Raw genomic sequence first — 25,594 nt, forward strand, 5'->3', positions numbered from 1 at the left:
TCTACATCTCCCACAATGCAATCTCTTAAGGAGACAGCTCTTCATTCTTAAGGTAACTAATTTCACTATAATTCACTATCTGAACAGCACACGGAGTCTTGGCATTTCTTTAAATATGTTCGTCAAACCTTTCAGGGTAAAATCCAACACCTCCATCAAAGGTTCCGATAGGTGAGTTTGCTTTCTTTCATTTCAAGGCGTTGTATTCTTGGGAGTTGTAAATCGGGATATTTTCATGTCGACCACAAGGAGCAGGTTTATGCGAGCCAGCCTGAGACTCTTTTACACGATAATGACGACGCGGTTTTGAAATTCTGTGGTGAATAAATGCCTCCTTCAGCGCGAATGCAAACTTTGATCGTTTCCCTTACAGACATCATGTTACGTGGGAAGATCGATGGTCGACAGATAAAAGCGATCTGATTGTTACTCCAGCACTGCATGCAGTAGGCACCGAAAGGAATGTTGGGCTAAGATTTTGTTTTGACAAAACAATAACGATCTTCCAAATATGTGTTATCAAATTAGATGTAATTATCTCATCTTGCCACCTTTAAAATAAACATTACAATCCTAGAATGATTGACAGTTTACAAAAGAGACAGGACGGTATAGCATTGTACAACTTTCTGAAATGTTTTGATATATCGATTTTCCTTTTCAGGAAATAAAATGTTCTTATAACTCTGTAGTATCTGACTCAACATTTTTTTTGTTAAAGCGGTTATTTGGGCTTTATATCTATGTTATTAGAGTTTAGAAATTGATTTGTATTATTTGGACCAATAAGATTATATCTCAACTCTCAATACTTGATATTCTTTTAAAACTGGTATTCTTCAAACTGCTTTGTTATCTTATTCACTATTTGCTATCACTGAAGCAGATTTCCATTCAAAATAGATAATTCATTGATACTTTACCATTAAAATGGCAATAAATAAGTAGTTCTTGACTTACAACCATTTGTTCAATGAGCGTTCAAAAAAATGACTTACAACTATTTTCTCACGATCTTTGCAGCATCCCCATGGTCACGTCATCAAAATTTAATTCCATTGACAGTTGCAATATCCTGAGGTCATGTGATCACTTTTTGTGACCTTCTGAAAAGCAGAGTCAATGGGGAAGCCAGATTCACTAAATAACCCTGTTACTAAATTAACAATTGCAGTGATTCAATTAACAACTGTGACAAGAAAGGTTGTAAAATGGAGCAAAACTCATTTAACAACTGTCTTGCTTAGCCACAGATATTTTGGCCTCAACTGTGGTCATAAGTTGAGGACTACCTGAATAGAATATATAACTGATTTGAAATAAGAGCTTTAGGATAGCTTGCCAGTCTTACAATGGCTTTGGGGTTTTTTAATAACTTTTTAAATGTTATAGTATAATTAGGATATGTGTATATTTTGTATGAGCTGCTTGGGTGGATAAATAGACAGAATGAGGATGTTAAGAAAACAAATATTAATAATGTACTACTAAAAATATCTCATAATCTTATATATAGTTAATTGCAGATTGAATGATATGGTATTCCAGGGTTGACTATTTCTTGATATGTAGTAACAAGTATAAAATTAACAATTGCAGGAGGAAATTGAGAAATGATGTTGCAGCAGGATTTCCCACCCTAACTTCTGAACAACTGGCTGAAGTTGTGCCAATGAAAGAGGAATTGAATATTATTAAAATATATACTCATAAAGGAGAAATTGTCACAGTCTATGCCAATGGCAAAAATCCTATCCTTTTTGAAATGGAGAAAATGCTATATCCAACAGGTACCACAAACATTCCAGTGAGCAGTTGATGTTGAGACTTGGAATTTTTGAGTTTCTCTTTTTCTTTTTGAACAAGTTACTTGATCATTCTGACCCTTGTTTCCATCTCCACAAACAGTGGTCCAATCATGATGCATATATTATTTCTGAAACATGGTTCGTTATAACTCTTATCAAAATGTATATCTGCTGGTGAGTGGAAAGAAGGAATTTATGCTGATTGTAGGAGGATATGATTGATTAGGATTTTACTTTCTATGTAAGAATTGTGATGATAGTAGTAGATACATACAGGTACTCCTTGTGTAAGTGGTTGTTTTAAACCATTCAAACTCATGATACAATGGAATTGGTGCTTGATCACTAGTAACCATCTGTCATAAATGATAGTATCACCTCACCCCCCACCCCCACAATCATAAGACCGCATGTTGGATAGGTCAGCTTGATGACTGGTCATGGCATTTTGTAGTCACATGACTGTGATTTGTTGATTATTATTATTATTTGCCAATTTCTGGCAAAATAACACCCACTCAAATGAATGGATTTGCTTAACAATAGCAGTGTTTGCTTAACCATGGTGAAAAACAGTGGAAAATTATTTCTGGTCATGGGAGTGTCTGATCCTATGACTGGAACAACTTACAACTATAATTCCAGGGTCAATTACAGTCATAAATCAAGGATTACCTGTATTTTATTGTTATGCTCAACATTTTCTGACTTGAAACCACTCCATATTTACTATTTAATTATTTCAAATAAATAAATTATTTGATCTATTTAGCCTAAGTTTTAAGTATCACCATTTCTTCAAATGTAATAGGCAACTATAGTTTAAATAAGCCATGATACTTATGCCATAAACAACATGGTACAAAAAGGAAGCATGATTGTACAGGTCTAGCTAATTAATGTCAGCCTTCCATTGTTATACTTAGAAGTTTTAAATATTTTGTACTCAGTCCTTTGTATGGGGTAAATTAAAGCTAATGCTAATGAAGTGATTGCTTTTTTGAGTTAGTTGAATGAAAAGATATGAGAGTCATTTGGATATGCCCTTTATTTTTCTAATAATTTCTATTTTTTATTTTACATTATACAAGACTGAGGAGAAATAAATATTAGCAAAACATTTAAAAATTGTTTTCTTTTCTCTTTGGGGCAGTGTATACTCTGTGGTCTTATCCCCACCTTCTTCCTGCCTTTTCTACTTGGCCACCTGTGATGCACAAATTAGTAGGAGGAGCAGGTAAGGAAATGGATTGAAATCTGTTGGGCTGTTTATCTGCCTTTTTATGGAATTTGCCTTCAATATTTGGCTTGTAGCACTATTGATCTGAACACACTTATTTGAAAGTAGGGTTTTTTTGAAACACAATTAAATACATTTTCAAATATTCATACTTTTTTTTTTACCATTAATTGACAAAGACACACTGGGCTTATACACACACAATATCCTAAGCCATGCTAGTGTTTGTTATGGGTGCTATACCAGACAACATGAAAAACACAGCCAATATTCCAGTTGTCATATTATCATTTTAACAGTATGCAGTTCTAGAAGCTATGCAGGTACTTTCCTTTTGTGTGTGTGTGTGTGATTTTGAAGTATGCAAAACGTTTGGCAAACACTTCCTGTTTGTGTTTTGAGAATAGGGTGGGAAATTCTGATTCAGTGACCTAATCAATAATGAAACCTATTGTGGTCTCTGCATCTTTTTGTGCATTTGAAATATATACTCAGGAAGAGTTCATATGCTGCAGATGCACTAATTCCAGTTTGCAGCTGTTCCTGCCTTCTGGCCCCGTTTCTGAAGTACAGAAGAGGAATTAATTATTTGTCAGCATGGATACAGACCTGTGTGTGTATCCATCCATCCAAACACAGTCTGTGTCATGTTGACTAATTATACATGTACACACACAAACACACAAGTAGGATTGGTTTTGGAATTTCTGGAATAGTAGTTATAGGTTAGAGAGCCAGTTCAGTGTAGTGGATAAGGTAACACTTTAAAAACTGGGAGACTCTGAATTCTAATCCCACTTTAGGAACAAAGCCAACTGGGTAATCTTGAGCCAGTCACTCACCCTCAGCCAATAAGAAGGAAGCAGTGGCAAAACACTTCTGAAAAACCTTTCTAGGAAAACTGCAGGAACATGCCCAGGCAGTCTTGGAAAATCAGACATAACTGAACAGAAGAATAAAGTTATTTCAAGGTACAGGTTGGATAGGTACAGATTTAACGTAAGATTTGATTTCAGGTATCACATTGAACATAATATTTTTTGGTGTCATGTGAAGATCACTGAGCCAAAATAAGATCTGGATAAAATAAAAGATTGTGCTGATAAGTTTTTGTTACACTGCTGAAGAGATGATACTTGCTATGAAATGTACCTTGTAGTTTATTACTGGTATAATATTTTGCTTCTTGATTGTTTAGTACAGAAAATTGTGAGAAGTTACTTGAATATTTGTTCTCTTGAACATATTATGTTTCTTCACTACAGACTTAATGCTTCCAGGAGTTATAATTCCCAAATGTGGTCTTCCCCAGATAAATCGAGGTACTCTCTGTGCTGTTACCTTGGTGGAAAACAGGTATGATTTCTAGAGAAAATTAATGCTAAAAAGGTTAATGATTTGTTAAGGAACTCTTATTTTTATATTCTGAAATGTTGGCTACTGCCTTGGAAAAAAATAATTATATACAGTATCCCAGACAAGGTCTCCTGTGTTTTGGGGATATTTTAAATTTTTGGCACTTCATTTTATTTCATGTTACCTATCCTATTTTTTGGCAGCTGTATTATTGTGTTAAATTACATAAGGTGCTCACCAGTCAAAACTTATTGGTCCCTGTAGCATCAGATCAAACCAACATAAAACTTATATCTGTTTTCAGATGAAAAAAATTGTAGGTCTACTGCAGTGTTACAGAAATGTACATAGTTGTAATTAAATGAAGCATCTTCACACTGAATTAAACAATGATTTGAAGTAGTTTACAGGCAGTGGCTTTCTCTTTCTTGAAATCTTTTTCACCAGAAATTAAATCTAGAGTTCTCTGTGTATAAAGCAGATGTCTCTCAATGAATTATTACTCTTTCATAAAGGCAGAACATTGCAGATTGCATATGTTTATAAAATTGCAGGTAGAAGTCTCTTGAGTTCATATATTGGAGACATTTGCTTGATATGTTCAAGAATTTCTTTTGTGAAGTTGCTTGTATGGGGGGAATAGTGTCAGCTTCAATTGGTGTCCAAGTCTAGCATGTTTCATTATTGCAATCTATGTGCAAGAAAAATGCAAAGAAAATGTATACATTTTTGTGTAGTATCAGAGATAATCAATGTGCTTTTGCCATAGAGCAAAGTTGGAAGGTAGAAGCACCTCTTTCTGTCTTAAAACACGTCCTAGTTAAAAGCTGATTCTTGAACTTCTGTGTAGTTTATAAAAATTAGGCAATTCTTTGTTTAAGGGGAAAAATTCAGGGCTTTTGTTTTTTCTCATTTTAAGGTAATGCTTTTTATTAATTTTATTGTTTTTTTTATTACAAAAAGATCTTCCAGATCTGAAGGGCAAATGTTAAGAAGAGTAGCAAATGTACTTGAAAACTTGATAATGCACTGAACAAAATACAGGTGGATTAGAACATGAAGAACAGAAATTGCATTTTTAATGTTTCCTTTAGCAATGTTACACCTTTTCTCCCTATGTCATAACCCTTGAACTTTGGTGTTTCTTCTAGGTTTTAACTTTGACTTTCAGGATAAAACATAACGCCAATATCAGTTAATCCATGGTTTGGATATGATATGCAAATGAAGACAACTGGTCTTAGAGCTGTTTTAAATAGAGTAAGAGTTTGACTTAAGCATGTAATACATTCTTTTTTTTTTTTTGTCTTTTTGCAGAGCCCCTGTGGCCATTGGAACAGCTATTATGACAACTGCTGAGATGGTAGCAGCTGGAATGAAAGGAAAGGGTTTCACAGTGCTGCACACTTACATGGATCACCTATGGTGAGGACACAGACCAATTTTAGAGAATGTTCCAAATTGGAAGTAAAGCAATTAGTTTTGGCACCATGTTAATTCAAGACTTGGGCCAACTGATTTCTGGACTCTAACCTGACTACAGGTAGTCCTCAGTTATGACTACAACTGAGCCCCAAATTTCCATTGTTAAAAGAGGCAGTCGTTAAGTGAGTTGTGCCTCACTTTACGATTTCCCCCCTCCCCCCCACACACAATTGTTAAGTGAATTACTGCAGTTAAGTGAATCATACGGTTATTAAGCGAATCTGGCTCCCCCCATTGACTTTTGTTTGTCAGAAGGCTGCTGGGAAGATTACAAATGGGGATCACATGACCCCAGACAATGCAGCTGTCATAAATACATGCCAGTTGCCAAGAACCCAAATTTTGATCACGTGGCCATGGCAATGCTGCAATGGTCATAAGTGTGAAAACCGGTTATAAATCGCTTTTTTCTGTGCTGTGGTAACTTCAAATGGTCACTAAATGAATGGTTGTGAGTTGAGGATTCCCTGTATATTAAATTAGACTATAATAGTTTTTATTAGAATAATCAACTTGTAAATCAGAGTTTTTAGGTTGAGGCTTTATTTCAGCCATGTTAGATCAGCTTACATTTGCACTCTTGAACAATAAAAGGAAAAACGTTTTGGGTATATCATCAATTTGGAGAACTCTGAGATCTCATGGTATTTCTTTTCATGATTACGTTAGCACCAGTGGTGGGATTCAGCCAGTTCGCACCACTTCGGGAGAACCGGTTGTTAACTTTCTGAGCAGTTTGGTGAACTGGTTGTTGGAAGAAATCATTAGGGCAGAGAACCAGTTGTTAAATTATTTGAATCCCACCACTGGTTAGCACTGCTAATAACAGACATCAGATTACTACAAAAAGCATGGCATTTGTTTCTAGTCTTAGTTGAACCTCACTTCTAACTTGGGCGGTGATATCTACTCTTTTGTAGCCTAATAATATCAGTGTGGAGTTGGGAGCAGCATTCCTCCTAAGTTTTGTCTTGCACTACTAAAAAACACATTTCCCTTCCCTCTTGCATTAGGTCCCAGAATAAATTGTATGTGCCCCTATGAGATATATGCAGGTTTGAATGGTTCCATTGACTTTATAATATTGAGATGTTCAACTGAATTGCACTGCTGTCCCCGCAAATGCAATTTGAAAATGTATCTGTAATTTGCAGACGCAAGATTTCTGTGACTTCAGGCCACATTCAATTAATATTTAAAATGTGGGTGTTCTTGTGCTGGGATACGCAGACAAAGTCTTGAATTGGCTTTAGAAGTACCTTGGTCCTTTGTACTGGCATTCATTAACTGGTATTATTTCAACTATTACTTTTATGGGGTCAGATGGTTATTGCTATTCTGATTTCTCTGGAAGAGGTGATACATTTTAAGTAGACTTGTTTCCATGACCTCTTTTTGCTAAAATGGGCATTTGGAGTAAGCCTTTTTTGCATCCTGTGGAGTATGCTTTATCACATTATTTATTTTCTTTTTAAATTCATAAGGGCAATTGGTGACAAATCAAGGCCACCTACAATACCCCCCTTAGAAATAGAACCTTCAGAGATGGTAGCTGGAGAAGAGGAGCAACAGAAGAACGAAGAAGGGGAAACACCTCAAAGCAGCCTCTCTCTTGATCCATCCTTGCAGATGGACATTGAACATCTCAACTTAGAGGAAGACATTTCGTGTAGTATCATGGGTGAAAAAGAGGAACTCAGTCAAAACGATGCTGCTGAAAAGACTGAAGAGAACGAACCAAATATTTCTCAGGAGATGGAAGATAACAGAAGTCCACAAGGTATAATTAGAGATTTACACAGAAATAGATTTACTAGATGCAGAAAGTAGCTGCTTTGTTTATATCAGAGCTTTTCAACCTTTTCACAGATTGTACCACTTTTAGGACATGGCAGTATTTGAGTACCAGCCGTCACTTAGCAATGTGTCAAAAACTAGATGACCAAAAAAAAAAGAGTGATAAAGTACAAGTGGTCCTTGACTTACAACAATTCACTTAGTGACTGATCGCAGATACAATGGCACTGAAAATAGTGACATATGACCATTTTTCACACTTATGACAGTTGCAGCATCCCCACGGTTATGTGATTTACATTTGGATACTTGACATCTGACTCATATTTATGATGGCTGCAGTGTCCTCGGTTCATGTGAACACCTTTTGCAACCTTCTGACAAGTCAAGTCAATGGGGAAACCAGATTCGTTTAACAACCGTGTTACTAATTTAACAACTGCAGTGATTCACTTAACAAATGGGGTAAGAAAAGTCATAAAATGGGATAAAGCTCATTTAACAAATTTCTCACTTAGCAACATAAATTTTGGACTGAATTGTGGCCATAGGTTGAGGACTAGCCGTACACCCACTTACCACACTTTTAATGGGGAACTTGTGCCTGTTTCTCTGACATTAATCTTTGCCCTCGTGGCTGGAGGGTGTGTACTGATAGAATTAAATCAGATTCCAGCTGAAGACAATTCCAAACCTGGAAATAGTGACGTTAAAGAATTGCTCACACAGCTGTAATTTACAAAATTACACCTTAATGAAGCAACACACCTGCTATGCTTGCATGACAAACAATCCCTAAACCATTCAGAATCAGATCCATATATTACCAAAGGCTAAAACATGACTGGCCCTTGAAGTCACCAGTAGCTTTTCCTACACTTTGCTTTACAAATCCCAAACAATCCCTTTGCACAAAGAGGTCAGGGAATAATGGAAGCTCAGCAGTTTGCAGCAATTCCTCCTCCACTCTTCAGAACCCAGTAGAGTAAAAGAAGAGGGAGCCCACAAGGAACTGCAGCACCTCTGCAACATCTTCCTGACCGTCCCTCGAAAAGAAACTTTTGAAATCAGGCTCAAGAATCAGGTTCTTGAGTGAATAAGAAATAAAACCTTGGCAGAAGACATGTATGTTACTACTTTTAATTTAGGAGGGATAGTTTATTGATTTATTTTAATTTTTTACTTTATAGCTCTACATTTTTAATTACAAATTACATAAAATCTTCATTTGAAATCATGTTAGTGGTGTAACGCTAGTTAACACAGAAGCATGAATTAATTAGAAGTGACTTTATATGCAAACCAAACAATATTGGATTCTGTGCAGAGCCTACTGAAGAACATATGGTGCCTAATGTTACTTTTCACAGAGCAAATGGACGCCCTGCTTTATCAGTGTTTCTTTCATGCCTTAAAATGTAAAGTGAAGAAGTCAGAGCTCCCTCTGCTGACCAGTACATTTTTGCGTAACTATATGTTTTCCTGCTGGTAAGTATTTATTATTTATTTTATGTATTACATTTTTACACCACCCATCTCACTCTGGGTAGTTTACACAGCATAATATAGCAATCTAAACACAAGACTAAAAGCACAATTCAAAACCAAAATTAAACAAGTGAAGTGATAAAAGTGAAAATCAAAGTTAAAAAAATTCATATCTAACAATATGCTGCAGAGGAATAGTTCACAAAATGTGCTCTGCAGATCCCTGGGGTCCCTAAGGTCCTTTCAGGGGATCCACGAAGTCAAATAAATATTTTAACATTTAACATATTGATAGATACAACCACATATATCAAAATCCTTTGGAATCCTCAATCATTTTTAAGAATGTAAAGGGAACCTGAGACCCCTAATGTGTGAGAGCAACTGCTGTAACATAATTGTTTTCTGTTTGAACCTCCTAGATTCTACCCATGTTCACCATGCCTGATATGCCACTATAATTTATTCATTCAGAATATGATTGATTAACCTGAAAAATAGGTACTATATCCATGAATAACATTTGCATGTACAAAGTACATGTTAATACAGTAACACAAGGTTGATATTTTTGAACCTAGCATCTTAATATGGCAATATACCACACTTAGCTCTATGATATTTCAGTTCCCATAATTCATAAACTTAATTCAGTGACTGCAAAACCATTATGTTATATAATTTAGCTTCCTACTCTGGTTTAGTTAAAGATTTTGCTCTCATTCCAACAATTGTTTGGAAGATTATTAGTTAGCAATATTAATTGCAACAAAACCAAAAACCATATCCTACCCTCCTGATAGTGATGGAGCTTCTGACAGTGCTGTTTTCAGCGTCTAGATGCGTGCTTTTCAAATTTGGTACTTTTAAAATGTATGGACTACAACTCTCAGAATTCCTAGGCCAGCAAACTGGTTAGGGAATTCAGGGAATTGAAATCCACATGCCTTAAAAATGCAAAATTTGAAAAATACTGATCTAGATTAACACCTTTTTAAAATCTATGTAGCTTGAAATGGAATTGGAACATGGAGCCAAGACAATTAATTCCTGTTTAGTCCAGTTCATTCTATTCCAATCAATTTTACTTCCCCAGATCCCAACCAGAACTTATTTTTGTCTCATTATTTGAAGTAGAAATACCACTGATTAAACTTGGAATTATATGTATGTAAAGCATGCATTTCTATACTGAGTGAAGTTCTGGGGATTCTCAGCTTCTTGTTATCTGCAACATGGTTTAGAACCATTAATCATGAAGGTTGGAAAGTATACAGCTGACCTCCTTTGAGCATTCAGAGAGTGAAAATTCTTGTGTTGGGGAATTTTATCTGTATGTAGAAGCTTCCTTATATGTAAGAATATTCTGAATTAAACCAAATCCTTTAACTGCACATGAGCATGTAGGAGCTCCTTTATGCTGTATATAAGGATATTCGGGATTAGGCCAGACTGTGCAAGAACAGTCCTTCTGTACTGATTAATGGATTGAAGTTACCTTGGAGTTTATGCTAGCTAAGGATTTTTTTTTTTAAAAAAATCCATGTTCTAGTAAAGTACTTATAAGGTAAAGAGTTCCCCTTGCACATATGTGCTAGTCGTTCCCGACTCTAGGGGGTGATGCTCATCTCCATTTCAAAGCCGAAGAGCCAGCGTTGTCCGAAGACATCTCTGTGGTCATGTGGCCGGCATGACTAAATGCCAAAGGCACACGGAACACTGTTACCTTCCCACCAAAGGTGCTCCCTATTTTTCTACTTGCATTTTTTACATGCTTTTGTACTGCTAGGTTGGCAGAAACTGGGACAAGTAACAGGAGCTCACCCCGTTACAGGGCACTAGGGATTTGAACCACTAAACGGCCAACCTTTCAATCGACAAGCTCAGCATCTTAGCCATTGAGCCACTGGGTCCCTGTAAAGTACTAATAACAATTGTAATTAAATGAATCAATATATGAATTTAGCAAGGATGTCTTTCTAGTTAGCTTATTCTAGGTGATGCAAATTTTGTTTGTTTTATAATTATTTTTTTCTTTAATTTATTAATAGTCCAAAAGATCAACAACTGGATATAAAGAAATCTAGCTACAAAAAGGTGAATAGTTTCTTTGCGTATTTATGGAAGTTTGCAGTAATAAATCATTTGTAAGGCAATCACTTGCCTGCTTCTCATATTTATGTTCTAACTTTGCTGGGTGCCAAAAGGTTTGGCCCTCCCACATCCTTTTTAATATCTACATGAAAGAGATGGGAGAGGCCATTGGTTGGGTTCAGGGTGATTTATTATCAAAATATTGATGATACATAGCAACACATCTCTGTCACCAGCTGTCCAAATTAAACCATCAAGGATTTTTCCCAGTGGTTTTGGCTCCCCTAGATTCAGGTGTTTCAGAGTTTCCATTTTATTTCTGGGTCAGGTGTCACTGTCCCATTCAGATGTGGTGCACAATTTGGGGGTTCTCCTGGATTCCTGCTCACAGAGCAGGTCACAACTATGGCCAGAGGACTCCCAATTAGTTAAAGCTCTATATGGCATAGGACCAGGTAACCTGAGGGCCTGCCTTTTCCCAAGAACATCTGCCTGTCCTATATGCTCCCACAAGGAGGATATGCTTCAGATTCCTATAGGACAGTGATGGCTAACTTTTTGCCATCGCATGCCAAAGGCGGGGGGAGCGCAGTGGGGTCACACGCACACGTGCCCACATCCATAATTCTATGTGCCCCACCCCCCCGTGCTCCCCCCGCTTTTGGCACGTGATGGCACGGTGGGCCCGATAGGCCCATTTTTCACTCTCCCCAGGCTCCAGAACTTTTCTAGGAGCCTGGGGAGGGCAAAAACGCCCCCCCACCCCCACCCCAAGGCCCTCCGGAGGCCGGAAACAGTGTGTTTCCTGACTTCTGGTGGGCCCAGAAGGCCCAAAAATCAGCTGGCCGGCGCATGCATGCGTGCCTGAGCTGAGCTTGCGTGCCCACCGATATGGCTACACGTGCCACCTGTGGCACCCGTGCCATAGGTTTGCCATCACAGTTGTAGGACCTAGGAAGCATGCCTTTTTTGTGGTTGCCCCTGCTCTCTGGAATGCTCCCTCCCTTCGATATATGGCAGACCCCAACTCTTTTCCTCTTTACAATAGCCATTAAGGCCTGGCTCATCTCCCAGACATTAGGGACCAGTTAAATGGGAGTCCCTGCCATGGTGTTTTTTGTTGTATGCTTGGTTGTCATTTTACAATTTATATTTCTATATTGTCTGTTTATTTTTGTATGGTTTTGTTTTTTTTTCTTTTTCTGATTTTTTTTTAATGCTGTACACCACCCAGAGTCACACTGTTTGACTTGGGAAGCCGTATACATTTTAAAAATAAATGAATAGACCCATGTTTAGTCCATTCTAAGCCTTAGAAATTCATTGGGCACCTGGGCTAGTTCTGTCTCATTCTCTATCTCTGAGCCCAAGCTCCCTGACAGGATTGCTGTTGTCTAGATAAAATGGAGAATGACCCCCATGTAAGACTTTTTGCTTAACGCATTGTAAGCCGCCCTGAGTCTTCGGAGAAGGGCAGTATATAAATCAAATAAAAAAAAAAAAAGACATGGTGAATCTTACAGAAAAGGCAGATACAAATCTAACACATACATAAATAAATCTAGGGAACAATGGAAGTGAACAATGCACATGACCATATAGATAATCTTAAATTATTTTGGATCATAGTGCAATCCTGAGATATACTCAGAATTAAACCTCACTACATGCAATGAAAATGCCATTTTAGGACTGCAGTGGAAACCCGATGTGTTCTATACCAAACTGAATAAAAACACGTAAGTATGATGTCATTTCATCTCTATCATTGACTATGCAGTGTAGATAATTTGGAAACGGCTCTAAAATTATAGTGGGAATATTTGAAACGTAAAGCATAGGTTTTGCGTCCGCATGCAAATTCATGGATTAAAAAAGTGTAATTGATAAAGTGGATTTTTTTAGAATTTGCCAAAATAATATATTAGATTTTCAAACCAGTGTTTAAAAAATACAACACTGTATTTGTAGCATTAGTTACTGCACATTGTGTCTCTGGTCATTCATTCAATTGTATGCACTAAATGTTCTATGTGGGTCAAGCAACAAACGAACGGATTAATTTGTACTTTCCCATTGATATTTGTAAATGGTTTGAGTCAGGGCAATCTTTTTATTGTAGCAATTTCTTAGGTTTTCTTCTACAATGTTGCAAAAAAATTGTGCTAAGAAATTTGTCTCTCCCCCCCCTTTTTTTTTTTCAAGACATAAGATCTGAGATAATTCCAATTTAGGATGCAGATTAACAATATATTTTGTACTTTTCCAGTAATGTCTCTCCAATGTAAATTGCTTCCTCTGTATTATTTTACTTATTCATATCTTTTTAGCTAGGATTTAGGAGTTACACATTCATATAATTTGAAGATATCTATTCAACTGATGTACAGTACATTGCAGCCAGCCCCCAAAATAAGTCTGTGTTTATTGTAGCCTAAAAAACTTCCCGATATTGTCAGTTGGTTTGTGAACAGACTATCAGCCTATGCTTGTATTATCTAGGCTCCCTCTTTTTTCCATCTGTATCCCAAGTCTGCAGTGAAAAGTAGACATTCCTTAGACAATATTCCCTTTTCTTTGGACTGGCTGATACTGCTCTTTTGTCCCAATATTCAATTTTAACTATTTTTCTCTCTTAGTTCTCAAAATTTTTGCAGTCAATGCAACAGCAGAAGATTCTCCAGGTGAAAGAATTGAGTAAGGGTGTGGAAAGTATTGTGGAAGTAAATTGGAGAGATGAAAGGTAAGATTTTGAATCATGTATCTGCAAACTTGGAAAAAAAGGGTAGAAATTTAAATGTGGTGGTCCCTGATGCTTTTTCTGAGCTTGGTTGTTTTTTTGCAGAAATGGTAAAAAAACAAACATTTCAAATCGTGGTCATGTGACCATGGGACACTGCAACCAGTTATATAAATGCGAGCCAGTTGCCAAGCTCCCATAATGCAATCATATGACCCAGGGGAGAACGGCAACCATAATTCTGAGGATGATTAATGATCCTAAGAATTAATGATCCTAAGAATTATTTTGCTAGTATATAAAATTATGGCTATTGTGTAATAGTTTATAAATTTTACTAAATGTCCTATCTTAGGTATTAGTATGTACACTGACTTCTTCCAATCTATTGGCCACTATTTTCTTCTCCTGATCTATACCATAGTTTGATTAGAATATTTACCAGTGATTCTTCTGTTGGTTCCCATATTTCTGTAGATAGTCTATGGACACTTGTAGCCTTCCAACTTGATAATGACTTGAATGCTAATATAAATTTATTTTCTAATATAGAAGATCTTATAAATACGGAATATCTTCTAAGGCAACATGGAAGTTGACGATAATAAATAATAAATCTGTACTATATAGATTTCCAGTGTATCTTTGTTCTTCTTTAAACCTGTCTTTGGCATTCCAACAAGTTTGTGGCTAGAACCTTCTGAATTCAGAGATCTTTTGGAAGGGTTTCTTTGTTTTTCCATCTCTGTTTTTATCTTCAATGTCGTTATAGATATTGCCTCTTGTCCCTTTTATAACTATCTGAAATTATTCAGTTCCTTCTTTGATATTTTTGTCTTTCTTAGCTTTGGCTTCTCTTCCTATCAATTTCCGCCATTTATTCTAACATACAGATTGCTTTCTGGGTTTTTTTCCCCTGTGTTTGTCAGTCTCTTTTTATGCTAACAATTTATCCGATTTCACTTCATAGTTCCTCTGGTTCCCTAGCAATAAGTTTCAGGACTTCAAAGTGATTCCTGATACTCTTCTAGAAAATGGTGGTTGTATGCTCAGGCTCATAGAAACTAGTTGGCTTTGTTCTTCCACTGTAGCTTGAGTTGAAACTTACAGATAAGCAGTTTGTCATCTGTTCCATAGTCGGTTCCTGTCTGTGTCTTTCAATTTATGAATGAGCTCTTTCACCACTATAGTCTCTTTGATTTCTGTTTATCTGATGATGGCCATCTACAAGGACATCGTTTTGGTTATTTAAATAGTGTGTTAGCAGTGAAGAAATGATTGGATTGGCAGAAACCTTTTATTTTCCTGCTTTATTTCTCTTATCTAAGCTGTACATCCCAACTCTATTTTTTTCCTTAGCATTTCCAACTTCGGCATTCCAGTCTCCAACCACAAACAGCATAATCTGCCTGCAAGTTTTGGCAGTTTCAGATAGAAATTGACCATAAGAGTAATCAATACCAATAGTTGGAATATTAACTTGGGTCATAATCCTAATAAAGGATTGTTCACAAAGTCTTAACTGCTATTTTTGGTCATTGTCTGCATTGCACCAAAATATTGTTCTTAGTTATGAGAGTAACACCATGCCTTCTTTATTTTTCATGTCCTGAGTAGTAAATAGTATGATATTTTAACTTAAAGTGCCCAGTTCCAGTCCATTTCAATTTTTGGATGCCCAAGATATCAATATGTAGTTGAGTCATTTTATCTTTCACTGTTTTGAACTATTCCGCATTCTTGTTTTTTATATTCCATGTTTCCATTGCATTTTTTTTTTTTTTTTTGGCATTGTCGGGTTTTCTTTCCCTACATGTCTACATCAGCAACTTGACACTCCAGAGGCTTTAATATTAGCCATGACATAGACATCATTAATAGTCCAAAATATCCTCCGCTCTTCCTCTTTAGCAGGCTAAATGCCATCAAACCTGAGGGGCCCATCATACAGCACTGTATTGCCAATCTTATAATATTGTCTATCCATGTAGTAGTTATAGTACAGTAGTTTGCCATTGCCTTTGCCTTTCCTCCCCATAGTGTCCTTGGCTAATTTGATCATCAGCTTCCAGCATCTTTTTATATCGCTACTACCTTGTACCCGCTTGCTTGCTTTAGTTGAGTTATTGGGAGGACCTTCCCGTTTTTCTGGTAACTATGCTGGAATATGTACTCTTGGAATACACTCCCAACATTCTGTTGCCATGATGAGGCAGCAAAGCAGATTTTGAGGGGGATTAAAAAGATTAGACCAGACTAATACTAAATGCCTTCTCAAGTATTTAAATCAACATGTTACAATTATGCTGGACATCACAAACTGTAGAGCCATAAATCTCTGTATTATATTAAAGATGAGGGGTCAGCAATGCAGGAACACTCAGGCTCTTTAGAGGCACTTATAGTTCCCCCACAACCAACACTTTAAAAAAAAATCACAACGTTTTGAATGAAAATGTGACAATTTTGAAAAAGGGGCATCTGAGCCATCACATAACAGTGCTTTCCAACCAGAAATGTTTATCAACCCAAACATTTACCACGTAATGTTTAGCAAGTGATGCTTTCACCATTCCTTTTGCTGTATCAAGAGGGGTAAATTTTTGGAAAACTCATTCTAGTGCATTCTTATTAAAATAAAAAAAATCAAGATCAAACTTTGGAAATCTGTTATTTTACTACCCTGTTTCCCCCCAAATAAGACATCCCGATAATAAGCCCAATCGGGCTTTTGAGCACATGGAAATAAGCACATGGGATAAGGCCAAGCGCATATTTCAGGGTTCAAAAAAATATAAGACAGGGTCTTATTTTCGGGAAAACACAGTAGTAAAATAATCTACACAACTGCTACCGTAGTTATTACCATTACTATACATCTTTGTTGCTATGCCATTGAGCCAGGTTTTTTGATAGTAGTCCATTTCTAAATTTTTATGGGGTGCTTGAAGTATTGCTGCATTACTTTTAAATGGATAATTTGGAAGTGGTGTAGAAACTATTGTGAGTAATAGGTAACTGTAATGTAACTATGCATTTGAAATAGGTGCAAGATTTAAAACTTTATAAAGAATGATATTTAGTGGATATGAAAGGATAGCATTTAACTTTCTTGCAGTCTGTAAGTCGTAACAGACAAAGATATTAGTGGCATCTGCTCAGCCATAAACTTTGTGTGAGCTGTTACACATTTGATACTTGGAAAAGTTGGGGATGCCTTTTATGGGGAATGCAACCTATATATACAGTACATCTAGCCTATTTCGTTTACTGTCCCAGCTTCTGCATGTCAATGGTTATCCATGATGTAGATAGTGAAAATGAAAAGGAGAAGAAAATGTTTGAAATGGATAGGCATGGCTTCTACTCGTCTCTTCCTTTAGTATCAACACACACCCTCCACGTATGTCATCTCACTCCAGTTTCATGTAAAAGCTGGAACTTAGGCAAACTTACCTGTCGTCTCTTCCTATTGCTGCCCATGCTCTCTTCGCAAATCTTCCTCCTACTTCTGCTAAAAGTGGCAGTGGATTAGTGTGGATAAAGATGCACTGCAGCCCCTCTTCACCTTTTTCCTCGGGGATCATCTCTGAAGGGTTTGGCTCCTTGATTCTGGGCTCTTGGGCTTTATTTCCTACAGGAAATTCTAGCATGTTTCCTCCCCCACCCATCTGTGATGTCACATAAATATAGCATTATGAAATTCACATTTTACAGTAACATTGATGAGATCTTACTTGTGCCATACCTTGACAGATGTGATATCAGGGCTTTCTATAGTAATTGGCTAGAATAGGCAAGGCTGTGCGTTAGCTCTGTCATAATAAGTACTTGTGATGTCAAGGAAGTTGACTCAGTATGTATCGGAGAATCATTTAAATTTAGCTTTAGATAAGAAATCAACTAGAAGTGACATGCAAGAAGATGAATAAAATGTAACTATCCATATATTTTACATCAGGAATAGATTTTATTCAAATCTAATCCAGATGGATTATTTTAAGGACATTCATAAATTTGGTTAAGTCTTCCCCCCCTAATCATTGTGAGACTGGTTTGGGACCTTGTGGATTCTTTCTGTCTCCTTAAATATATATATAAAAAAATCCTAGATTGCCATTTTCTAATATATCTGAGAGTTTCATATACCTTGTTGATATTTACTGAATGCTTTCTCTAACTATTCTGGTTCTCTCTTTCTTTGCTAAATCAAAGAGTAAAGTTAAACTCTTCTGCTGCCGTAGTATCTAGGAAGTTGCTAGGTAATAAGTATTTTAAATTTCTTATGGAACGATTTATTTGTTCCAAATGGAAATCATCCAAAACAAAATTTGTTTTACCCGTGATAGAATTTCATATAGAAAGGAAAATAAGCATTGAAAAGGTAACAAAAGTAAAGTATTCAGATGTCCTAAATAAGACTAAGTTTAGAAAATATACAAAATTGAGTTAATTTTTTCATTTTAAGAACTGTGCATTGTGTTTGTGAGTGTATTCCTAGTTGGTGGCATATGAGCAACAATATAGTGGTTTAAAACCCCTAAATTAGAGATCCTAGCTTGCATAGAATAGTATCAGTATATTTGGAGTGAAACTGTGTGCTTGTTGCACACAGGCAAAACCTATTTGTAGCAAATGCAATCTGTGTGGCTTGGGTATGGCTGGTAACTAGTTAATCTTTTTATCGTTGAAAAACGTTATGTTAAATCCGGGATTGACCAAAACCATCATAGGCATAAGAGGTCAATAAAAGAGTGCATCTTGGAATCTTCTTGATCTATTATTTTAAGAACAAAAAAGGCTCCCACTTTTATTTCTGCCATGAGCTTTTATATAGCAATAATGTGAAGAGTAGTTTACAATATCTATTTTCTGTTAAGTCAGAAAGATGAGATACTGCATTGATTAGTTTTGTATGTCACTTCTAATCATTACAATAAGTCTCTGGTTAAATATATGAAAATAATGTTTCTCTCTGCATTTCAGCATTAGATCCTTCATTGTACCTGAAACTGCAGCATCAGAAATGTCTGTCGAAGACTGTAAAAGTGATGACCAAGAACAACTGTACCATCCTCCTGAAATTATACCACTTTATGGAATCTCATCAAAGATGGCCCCATTGTTTCAAGAGTCTGGATATAAGTAAGGAATATAAAAAATCAGCCTCTTTGTATTCTATAACATTAAACACCATCTTACTCTTCAACACAGTGGGCCGGGCATGTTTGGAGATGGCAACACCCCACTACTTAAAGGAAAGAGTTGTGTCATTGTGTATGTGTTTGAGTCACTCAGATTCCAGAGGTAACTCAGATGTTTTAAGCAAAAATAGAATGGCATAGCTAGACCTTATCAGTAGTATTTGCGTAAGTTTGAAAAGAATGGCTTACCAGGAAAAAAACCTAAAATGTTAATGCTTTTGGAATGCCAAGCTAATGTGTGTGCTTTGATTGTACCACTTCTTCCATATTTTGCCTTTATAGTTGACACTATAGTTGACACTCTAATCTTTAGAAAATCTTCAGTTTCCAAGAGCAGGATATTTGCAATTGTTTCCATAATTTAACATCACACCTAATAAAGTTCTCATTTTTTCTCCAGGAAAGGCCATACCCTCTCCAGCAGTGAAGTGAGAAGTGTGATAATCAGCTATGTGAAGGCTAATGAATTGGTTGATGAAATAAACAAAAAGTATGTAAGAAATGAAACCATTGAGCATAGAGATCAGAATATTTGCTTATTGGCTCTATACCATTGGCATGGAATGATCACACTGGGATTTTATGATATAGCTTTCTGGGCTCATATGTTTCTACTTCCAAAACTGAATGTTCAGTCCCACAAGTGATTAGTCCCATCCTGGTCCTTTCCTATATCTAGTAAAATAAAATGAGATAGGCATTTTCTGGAAGTCTTATTATTATATGGTTTGTGATCAGAGATGCTTACTATTGCCCCATGCACAAACACATGTAAACATACATATATGAGTATGGGGTACAGGAAAAGGAGTGGCAGAACCTTGGAGTGGAATCAAAAGAGAAATCAGCCTAGAGTCTCTATGTCACTACAAACTGACTTAAGTCCAACCCCTCTTGAATTCCATAGGCCCGTGATGACGAACCTATGGCACGCGTGCTGGAAGTGGCACGCAGAACCATCTCTCCAGGCACGTGGGAGAGTGCTCTTCCGGGTTCCGGCATGCTGACCAGCTCGTCTTCATACGTATGGGAGCGCCGGAAACCGGAAGAGCAGCTGCCCGGCACACATGCACATGCTGGGAAGATGATGTTCCGGTTTCTGGCACACGCATGTGTGCCAGCCACCTGGTCTTCTGGTTTCTGGTGCACATGCGTGTGCAAAGACTGGCTGGCCGGCACAGATGTGCACACCAGAAATCGGAAGATCATCTTCCTGGCACGTACATGCAACACTGCCATAGGCCATTATCCAGTGCCCAAATAGTACAAATCGTTTGTTGAGTACATTCCTGTGCATAGGAATGAGTAGTAGTAAGTCAGTTTAGTTGGAACTTCATGTGTGGTCCTGGTCTTTCATGCCTGGCATGGGCCTTGTGAACTTGTACTCTTAATTTAGCAGCTAATTGAATCAGGAAGTACTTCCTCAGGTTTAGATAGCGCCATCAACAATAAAATTGATTAAATCAGTAAGTTTGTTATTTTAATCATTACATACACTTTCCCCAGCAAGTACTCCACAGATTAGTAACTTGTAATTATCTAGTTTATAATTATCTGATAATTGTTTACCTTGGCTGGGAGAAGTCTATCTTTAATTTAATTTAATTTAATTTAATTTACCTTTCTAAACTGCAAAAAGTAGATGGCAAAACCCTTCATATTTGTAGTTCCAATAAATTTAAACCAATCTGATACAGTAAAAATTAAGTGTTGCACATTATTGACACTGGTGTAGGGAGTAAATCATGATGAAAATGTGTTTCTTTTTTATCACAGCTTTGTAAAGGTAAATCCAATTTTGTGTGACTGTCTGTTGGACAAAGCAGAGCAAGATGAAATCTCAAAACTCAAGTGGGATGATCTCCTCAGCAGGTGAGAGAAGACTAATTCATAGTGTTGTTTTATATATTTGATATAGGCTCTCCTTATAAAGTAAATCTACCTTCCCCAATCTTGAGTCCTCTCTATTGAGACCATAATTCAAGAATTTTCAATCAGCATGGCTGATTGCTTTACAATAAAGTAACATTTGGTGAATTGTGATGTATCTAAGATGATACCCACTGTAAGAGTTATTTCATAACCAATGGTCAGTCAATGGGAAAAGTAGTTGAAATTCTTCGCTGGAAGGAAAAGAAATCATAGTGGCTGAATGGACACACTTTTGAAGCAGCCTTCCAAGCTTTACAAAAGTTGCAGTAGCTTTAATGAAAGAGGTAAAATACTTCATTCACATTTTATTTTATATAAAGCACCTTGCTTGGATGTTTTGCATGACTTCAAAAATTCTGCACGTTGCACTTCTTGTTCAATATGTACTGTTCGAGAACTGTTTGCAAGATAAGATTTTTGTTGCCTAGTTTTTAATGTTTGCCTCTTCAGCATAGGTTTCCCAATGTTTAACAGTGGTAGGTTAGTTTGACTTTACTATAAAATAAATGACCTGCTAAGAGAAATAGTACATTTCAAGCCCAGAAATAAATTCTTGTTCCTGAAATATTTTTAATAGGAACATACTCACACCCATTTATGTACTAAATGGATAGATGTAGTTGGCAATTTTGGACATCAGGAATGGCTAAGCATAAATGCTGAAAGAACCATCTCAAAAGCTTTTACTAGATTAAGCTTAACATTTTCTAATTTACTGGCAGGTGTCTAAACAGACTAGAACCCTTCCATCAGGTAACCTTTTGGGGACAAGCACCTGTTGTGAGAAAAGGAAATATTCTTCCAATTGATGTAACCGTAGCACAGAGATCAGCCAATAAAAAGGTAAGAGTCACAACTTGAGGACTTCTGAGCAGAAGTCCCAACTGCATTTGTCCAGAATCTATCATAGGAAGAAGGGTAACATGCTTGTGTGGATCATTCATTTAAGCCACCCAGATGTAATAATACAGCAATGCTTTAAATTTGTGAATCTTTTTGAATGTTCAATATTTCTGCATAATCATGAACTAAAATATGATCTGTTCTTCACATAAGTCCTAGAACTAAATAAATTTAAACAGGTTCATAATTTTTTATGCCCCCTTTGGAGATATGCTGTCAAATTAGCATTTCTAAAGATATGTATGTTGATTTCTAAAGACATGTAAAGATATGATTAATATGCATGGTAAGAAGATTTGTATCTCCCCACACCCCACAGCTTGAAAAGTGTCAATAAACTAGAGCATATTCACATAAAAGTAATACCCTAAATTCTTACAGTAGGTTTCCAGTTAGTGTCAATATTACAATTAATTTTTAATACATTTTTTATTTTTTAATATAATAATTCCATCTTCAATTAAACAGTGTGTCGCCAGGTACAAATATCTTTGTAAAATGATAATCAAGATTTACAACCATATTCTTTAATTTACTTCTCTCTTAACGTATCTTCTTTATTTCACTCTTCTTTTTCTTTTGTTTCCCTGTTTCTAACTTCCATTTTTGTTATCTAACCATTGATAAAATAAATCCCATGTCATATAGTATTCAGTTTATTCTTTCTCCTTAATTGCTAGTGTTCATTTCTGCACATTCTAATATTTTCCTGATCACATTCTTATCTGTGGGGATTTCTTCACTTTTCCAATTTTGTGCAAATACAATTCTAGCTGCAGTTAATATATGGATAATTAAATATGCATTCCCCTTACTATATTTTTCGGGTAAGATCCCCAACAAGAATATTTCTGTTTAGCATAAATCAATATGCTGCTTTATCATTTTTTCCAGCCACGTATGTATTTTTGTCCAATTTTTTTTTTGCTTTTGAGCAAAAATGATAATATGACCCAGGTATCTGGTGGCACTTCCAGCATTTAGCCGACTTATCTTTAAACATTTTTGTCAACCTCGCTGGTGCAAAATGCCATCTATAAAACATACAGGTTTTCTTTGTATTCAGTTGATGTTGTTAATTTATAGTTCCTTTCCCACAGTTTCTGCCATTTATCTAACTCTATTGTATAACCAAAGTTTTTTGCCCATACTATCATTGTCTCCTTTACTTGTCTTTCTTCCAATTTCATGTCTAATAAGTAGCTGTACGTTTTCTTTATCAGTTTTCCTTCTGTCCCTGTTAATATCTTGTCTAGTTCTGTTAGTTCATTATAAAAACCATAGTTTAACATCTTTCTCATATCTAGAATGTATCTGCACTTGTGAGTACCATGCCATATCAATCCCTTGATCGCGCAATTCTTGTTTAGTTTTGAGTTCCCTCTTTTCATTCAAAATATCTTTGTATCTAACAAGATTTTCCATGTTAATAACATTTGGGTGAATCAGTGCTTCCATTGTTGAAAGCCAAACCGGTATCCTCAAATAATATTGTCCTTTAATTTTCTCCCACACTAACAATAATGCATTCCTAATATAATGTCTTTGAAAGTAACCATGTATTTTATTTAAGAAGGCATGCCAGCCCAATATTACAATTAATTTTGTAATGCCCTTTTTTGTTTTGGTTACTAGGTAACAATAATCAAGAATCTTGAGTGGTATGGTTTGGACCCTCAGGCTGTTGCTAGTACCCTTCAGCAAAAGGTTCAAGCTAGCGCCACTATTGTCGCAATCCCTGGAGCAAAGGACAGATCACAAGTCCAGATACAGGGCAATCAGATCAATCATCTTGCTAAACTGCTCTTAGGTAAAGTATTTTTGGCATGCTATAATAGTATTCATAAATCATCCTCTTTGAATGAAGGTGGATTCCTGATGACTTCATAGATAGTTCCAGGTGGTTTTCTTGGTAGAATCTCAGAATTAGTTTGCCATTGTCCCCTTCTTTTATTTTTACTTTCCAATCTAATAATTAACCTTGGGAAGTCCCCTAAGGATTCCCGTCCAAATACTAACCCAACCCAACCCAACCCTATGTGGTTTGTAAGACCAAGCAAAGTTGCTCAGGTGCTGCCACCTGCTGAGACACTGAGAATATATTATCAATTTGCTTGTATTTATTTTTGTTCCTATTAGTGGCATCAGAACAGAAAACCCAATGTATCAAAGGGACATTTCCTTTTACTTTTGATCAGAATGGAAACATCTGAATGTTTTTAGCAAGCAGTGATTCCAGAACTAGTTCTGATGCCACTAATAGAAACTTCTTTGCGAGTATATATACCAATTTGCCACTTTTCTAATAAACAGCCCATTTGTTCAGTGCTACAAATTATGACTGGTTGATGGATTTTGGGGTTGTAACATTCATCAATCTTAAGTGGTTATGCTGAATTAAAAAGTATTTCTTAACCACTTTAAAGCAATGTTTCTCCGCCTCCCCAACTTTTAAGATGCATGGACAGGTTGCTGGCTGTGAGATTCTGGAAGTTGAAGTCCATGCATCTTAAAGTTGCTGAATTTAGAAACACTGCTTTATGGTATTCACAAAAATTGTTCCAAGTGCATTTTTCTATATAAAGGAAAGTAGAATGGCTATTATACATATTGTTAGTTCTTTATATAGTATGGTGGCAGGTTATCTAAATATTGTTGAACTAGTTTCCAATATCTCTCACCACTGCCTATGATAGCAACATCTAAGAACCACTGATACGATTTCAGATTTTCAGGATGTTTAAAGTCTTAGTACGCTGCAGTTCCTATTGTGTTGTAAACACTTTAGTGCTAAATGTAAAGTGACTAATATTATTGTTTGATTCTGTTGCAGAGGACTACCAGATACCTAGCAGTTATATCCAAGGTCTTAAGAAAGCACCAAAAATGGGGCGGAAAAAGTAGCCAAGCCTGTACCTCAGATTAAGAGTATGTTATAAATATATTATTCAGTGAAACTGAATCCAAATGCCTTATAAATAAACTATTTTTATTTAATAGATAAAATAAAGACTTTTCCCAGATACCTGTGTGTGTTTTTTCCCAACCTATCTCTTTATTTATAACTCAGCTTTTACCAGAATAAGATACTAAAACTAAAAGCTAAGTCTGTATACTGGCTATTCAAAAAATTCATAGTACCATATAATCAAAGTACCATATAATCAGAATAGAACTATATCTGTGTTAGCAACAATATAATTCATCCCACTTAATAACTGTTTATTTTGAACTGTTTCTACTGAACAAGGATGATAGCAATTTGTACCTTATTCCTGCACCTAGCACATGGAATGGAATGGAATATTCTTTATTGGCCGTGTGATGGGATACACCAGGAATTTGTCTCCAGTGCATAAGCTGTCAATGTACATAGAAACAACACAGTGGTAAGTCATAGATCATAAATCATACGATACAATCATAAATCATAAGATACAAAGAAGCAATAAATAATAAGATAACAATAGGAGAAGGTCATAGGAAAGACTAGAAGAACTTTGCTGCAAGGAAAACTGAAAAGATGAGTCAAGAAAAGACCAAGATG

The 25,594-nt window shown here is 36.2% G+C and overlaps 2 protein-coding genes across 14 annotated transcripts in view; one reads left to right on the forward strand and one right to left on the reverse strand.

The window, feature by feature from the left end:
- The window catches only part of DYRK3 (dual specificity tyrosine phosphorylation regulated kinase 3), a 34,776-nt gene extending 16,964 nt beyond the window's left edge, over positions 1-17,812 (reverse strand). For 2 of the 10 annotated variants that reach the window (XM_087889407.1, XM_087889428.1), the window contains exons 1-2: positions 17,757-17,779; positions 17,465-17,519 (exon numbers count right to left, since the gene is read on the reverse strand). Coding sequence is in view for 1 of the 10 variants with exons in the window: in XM_034414369.3 (XP_034270260.3) it covers positions 17,465-17,679 (215 nt within the window). In the remaining 9 variants the exon portion in view is untranslated. Of the gene's footprint in view, positions 1-17,464; positions 17,711-17,745 lie in introns of those variants that run through there. The other 8 variants (XM_087889416.1, XM_087889404.1, XM_087889405.1 and 5 more) reach the window with 8 other exon arrangements.
- On the forward strand, positions 1-25,072 carry EIF2D (eukaryotic translation initiation factor 2D). Of its 4 annotated transcripts, XM_087889430.1 has the most exons (16): positions 136-171; positions 374-530; positions 1,600-1,790; positions 2,962-3,045; positions 4,314-4,404; positions 5,722-5,829; positions 7,374-7,669; positions 9,057-9,174; positions 11,226-11,271; positions 13,908-14,011; positions 18,995-19,153; positions 19,613-19,702; positions 20,989-21,084; positions 21,867-21,987; positions 23,683-23,857; positions 24,881-25,072. In XM_087889430.1, coding segments are annotated over exons 2-16 (1,752 nt in total). In that variant the 5' UTR covers positions 136-171; positions 374-528; the 3' UTR covers positions 24,952-25,072. The 4 variants fall into 4 exon arrangements, with proteins under 4 accessions (XP_034270272.2, XP_087745557.1, XP_087745558.1 ...); XM_034414381.3 differs by lacking the exon at positions 374-530 and having other exon boundaries at positions 1-171; XM_087889431.1 differs by lacking the exons at positions 136-171; positions 374-530 and adding an exon at positions 9-52.
- The last annotated feature ends 522 nt before the right edge of the window (positions 25,073-25,594 follow it).

Source organism: Pantherophis guttatus, chromosome 3 (assembly GCF_059756535.1).
Source record: "Pantherophis guttatus breed Tessera chromosome 3, ASM5975653v1, whole genome shotgun sequence".
NCBI lineage: Eukaryota > Metazoa > Chordata > Lepidosauria > Squamata > Colubridae > Pantherophis > Pantherophis guttatus.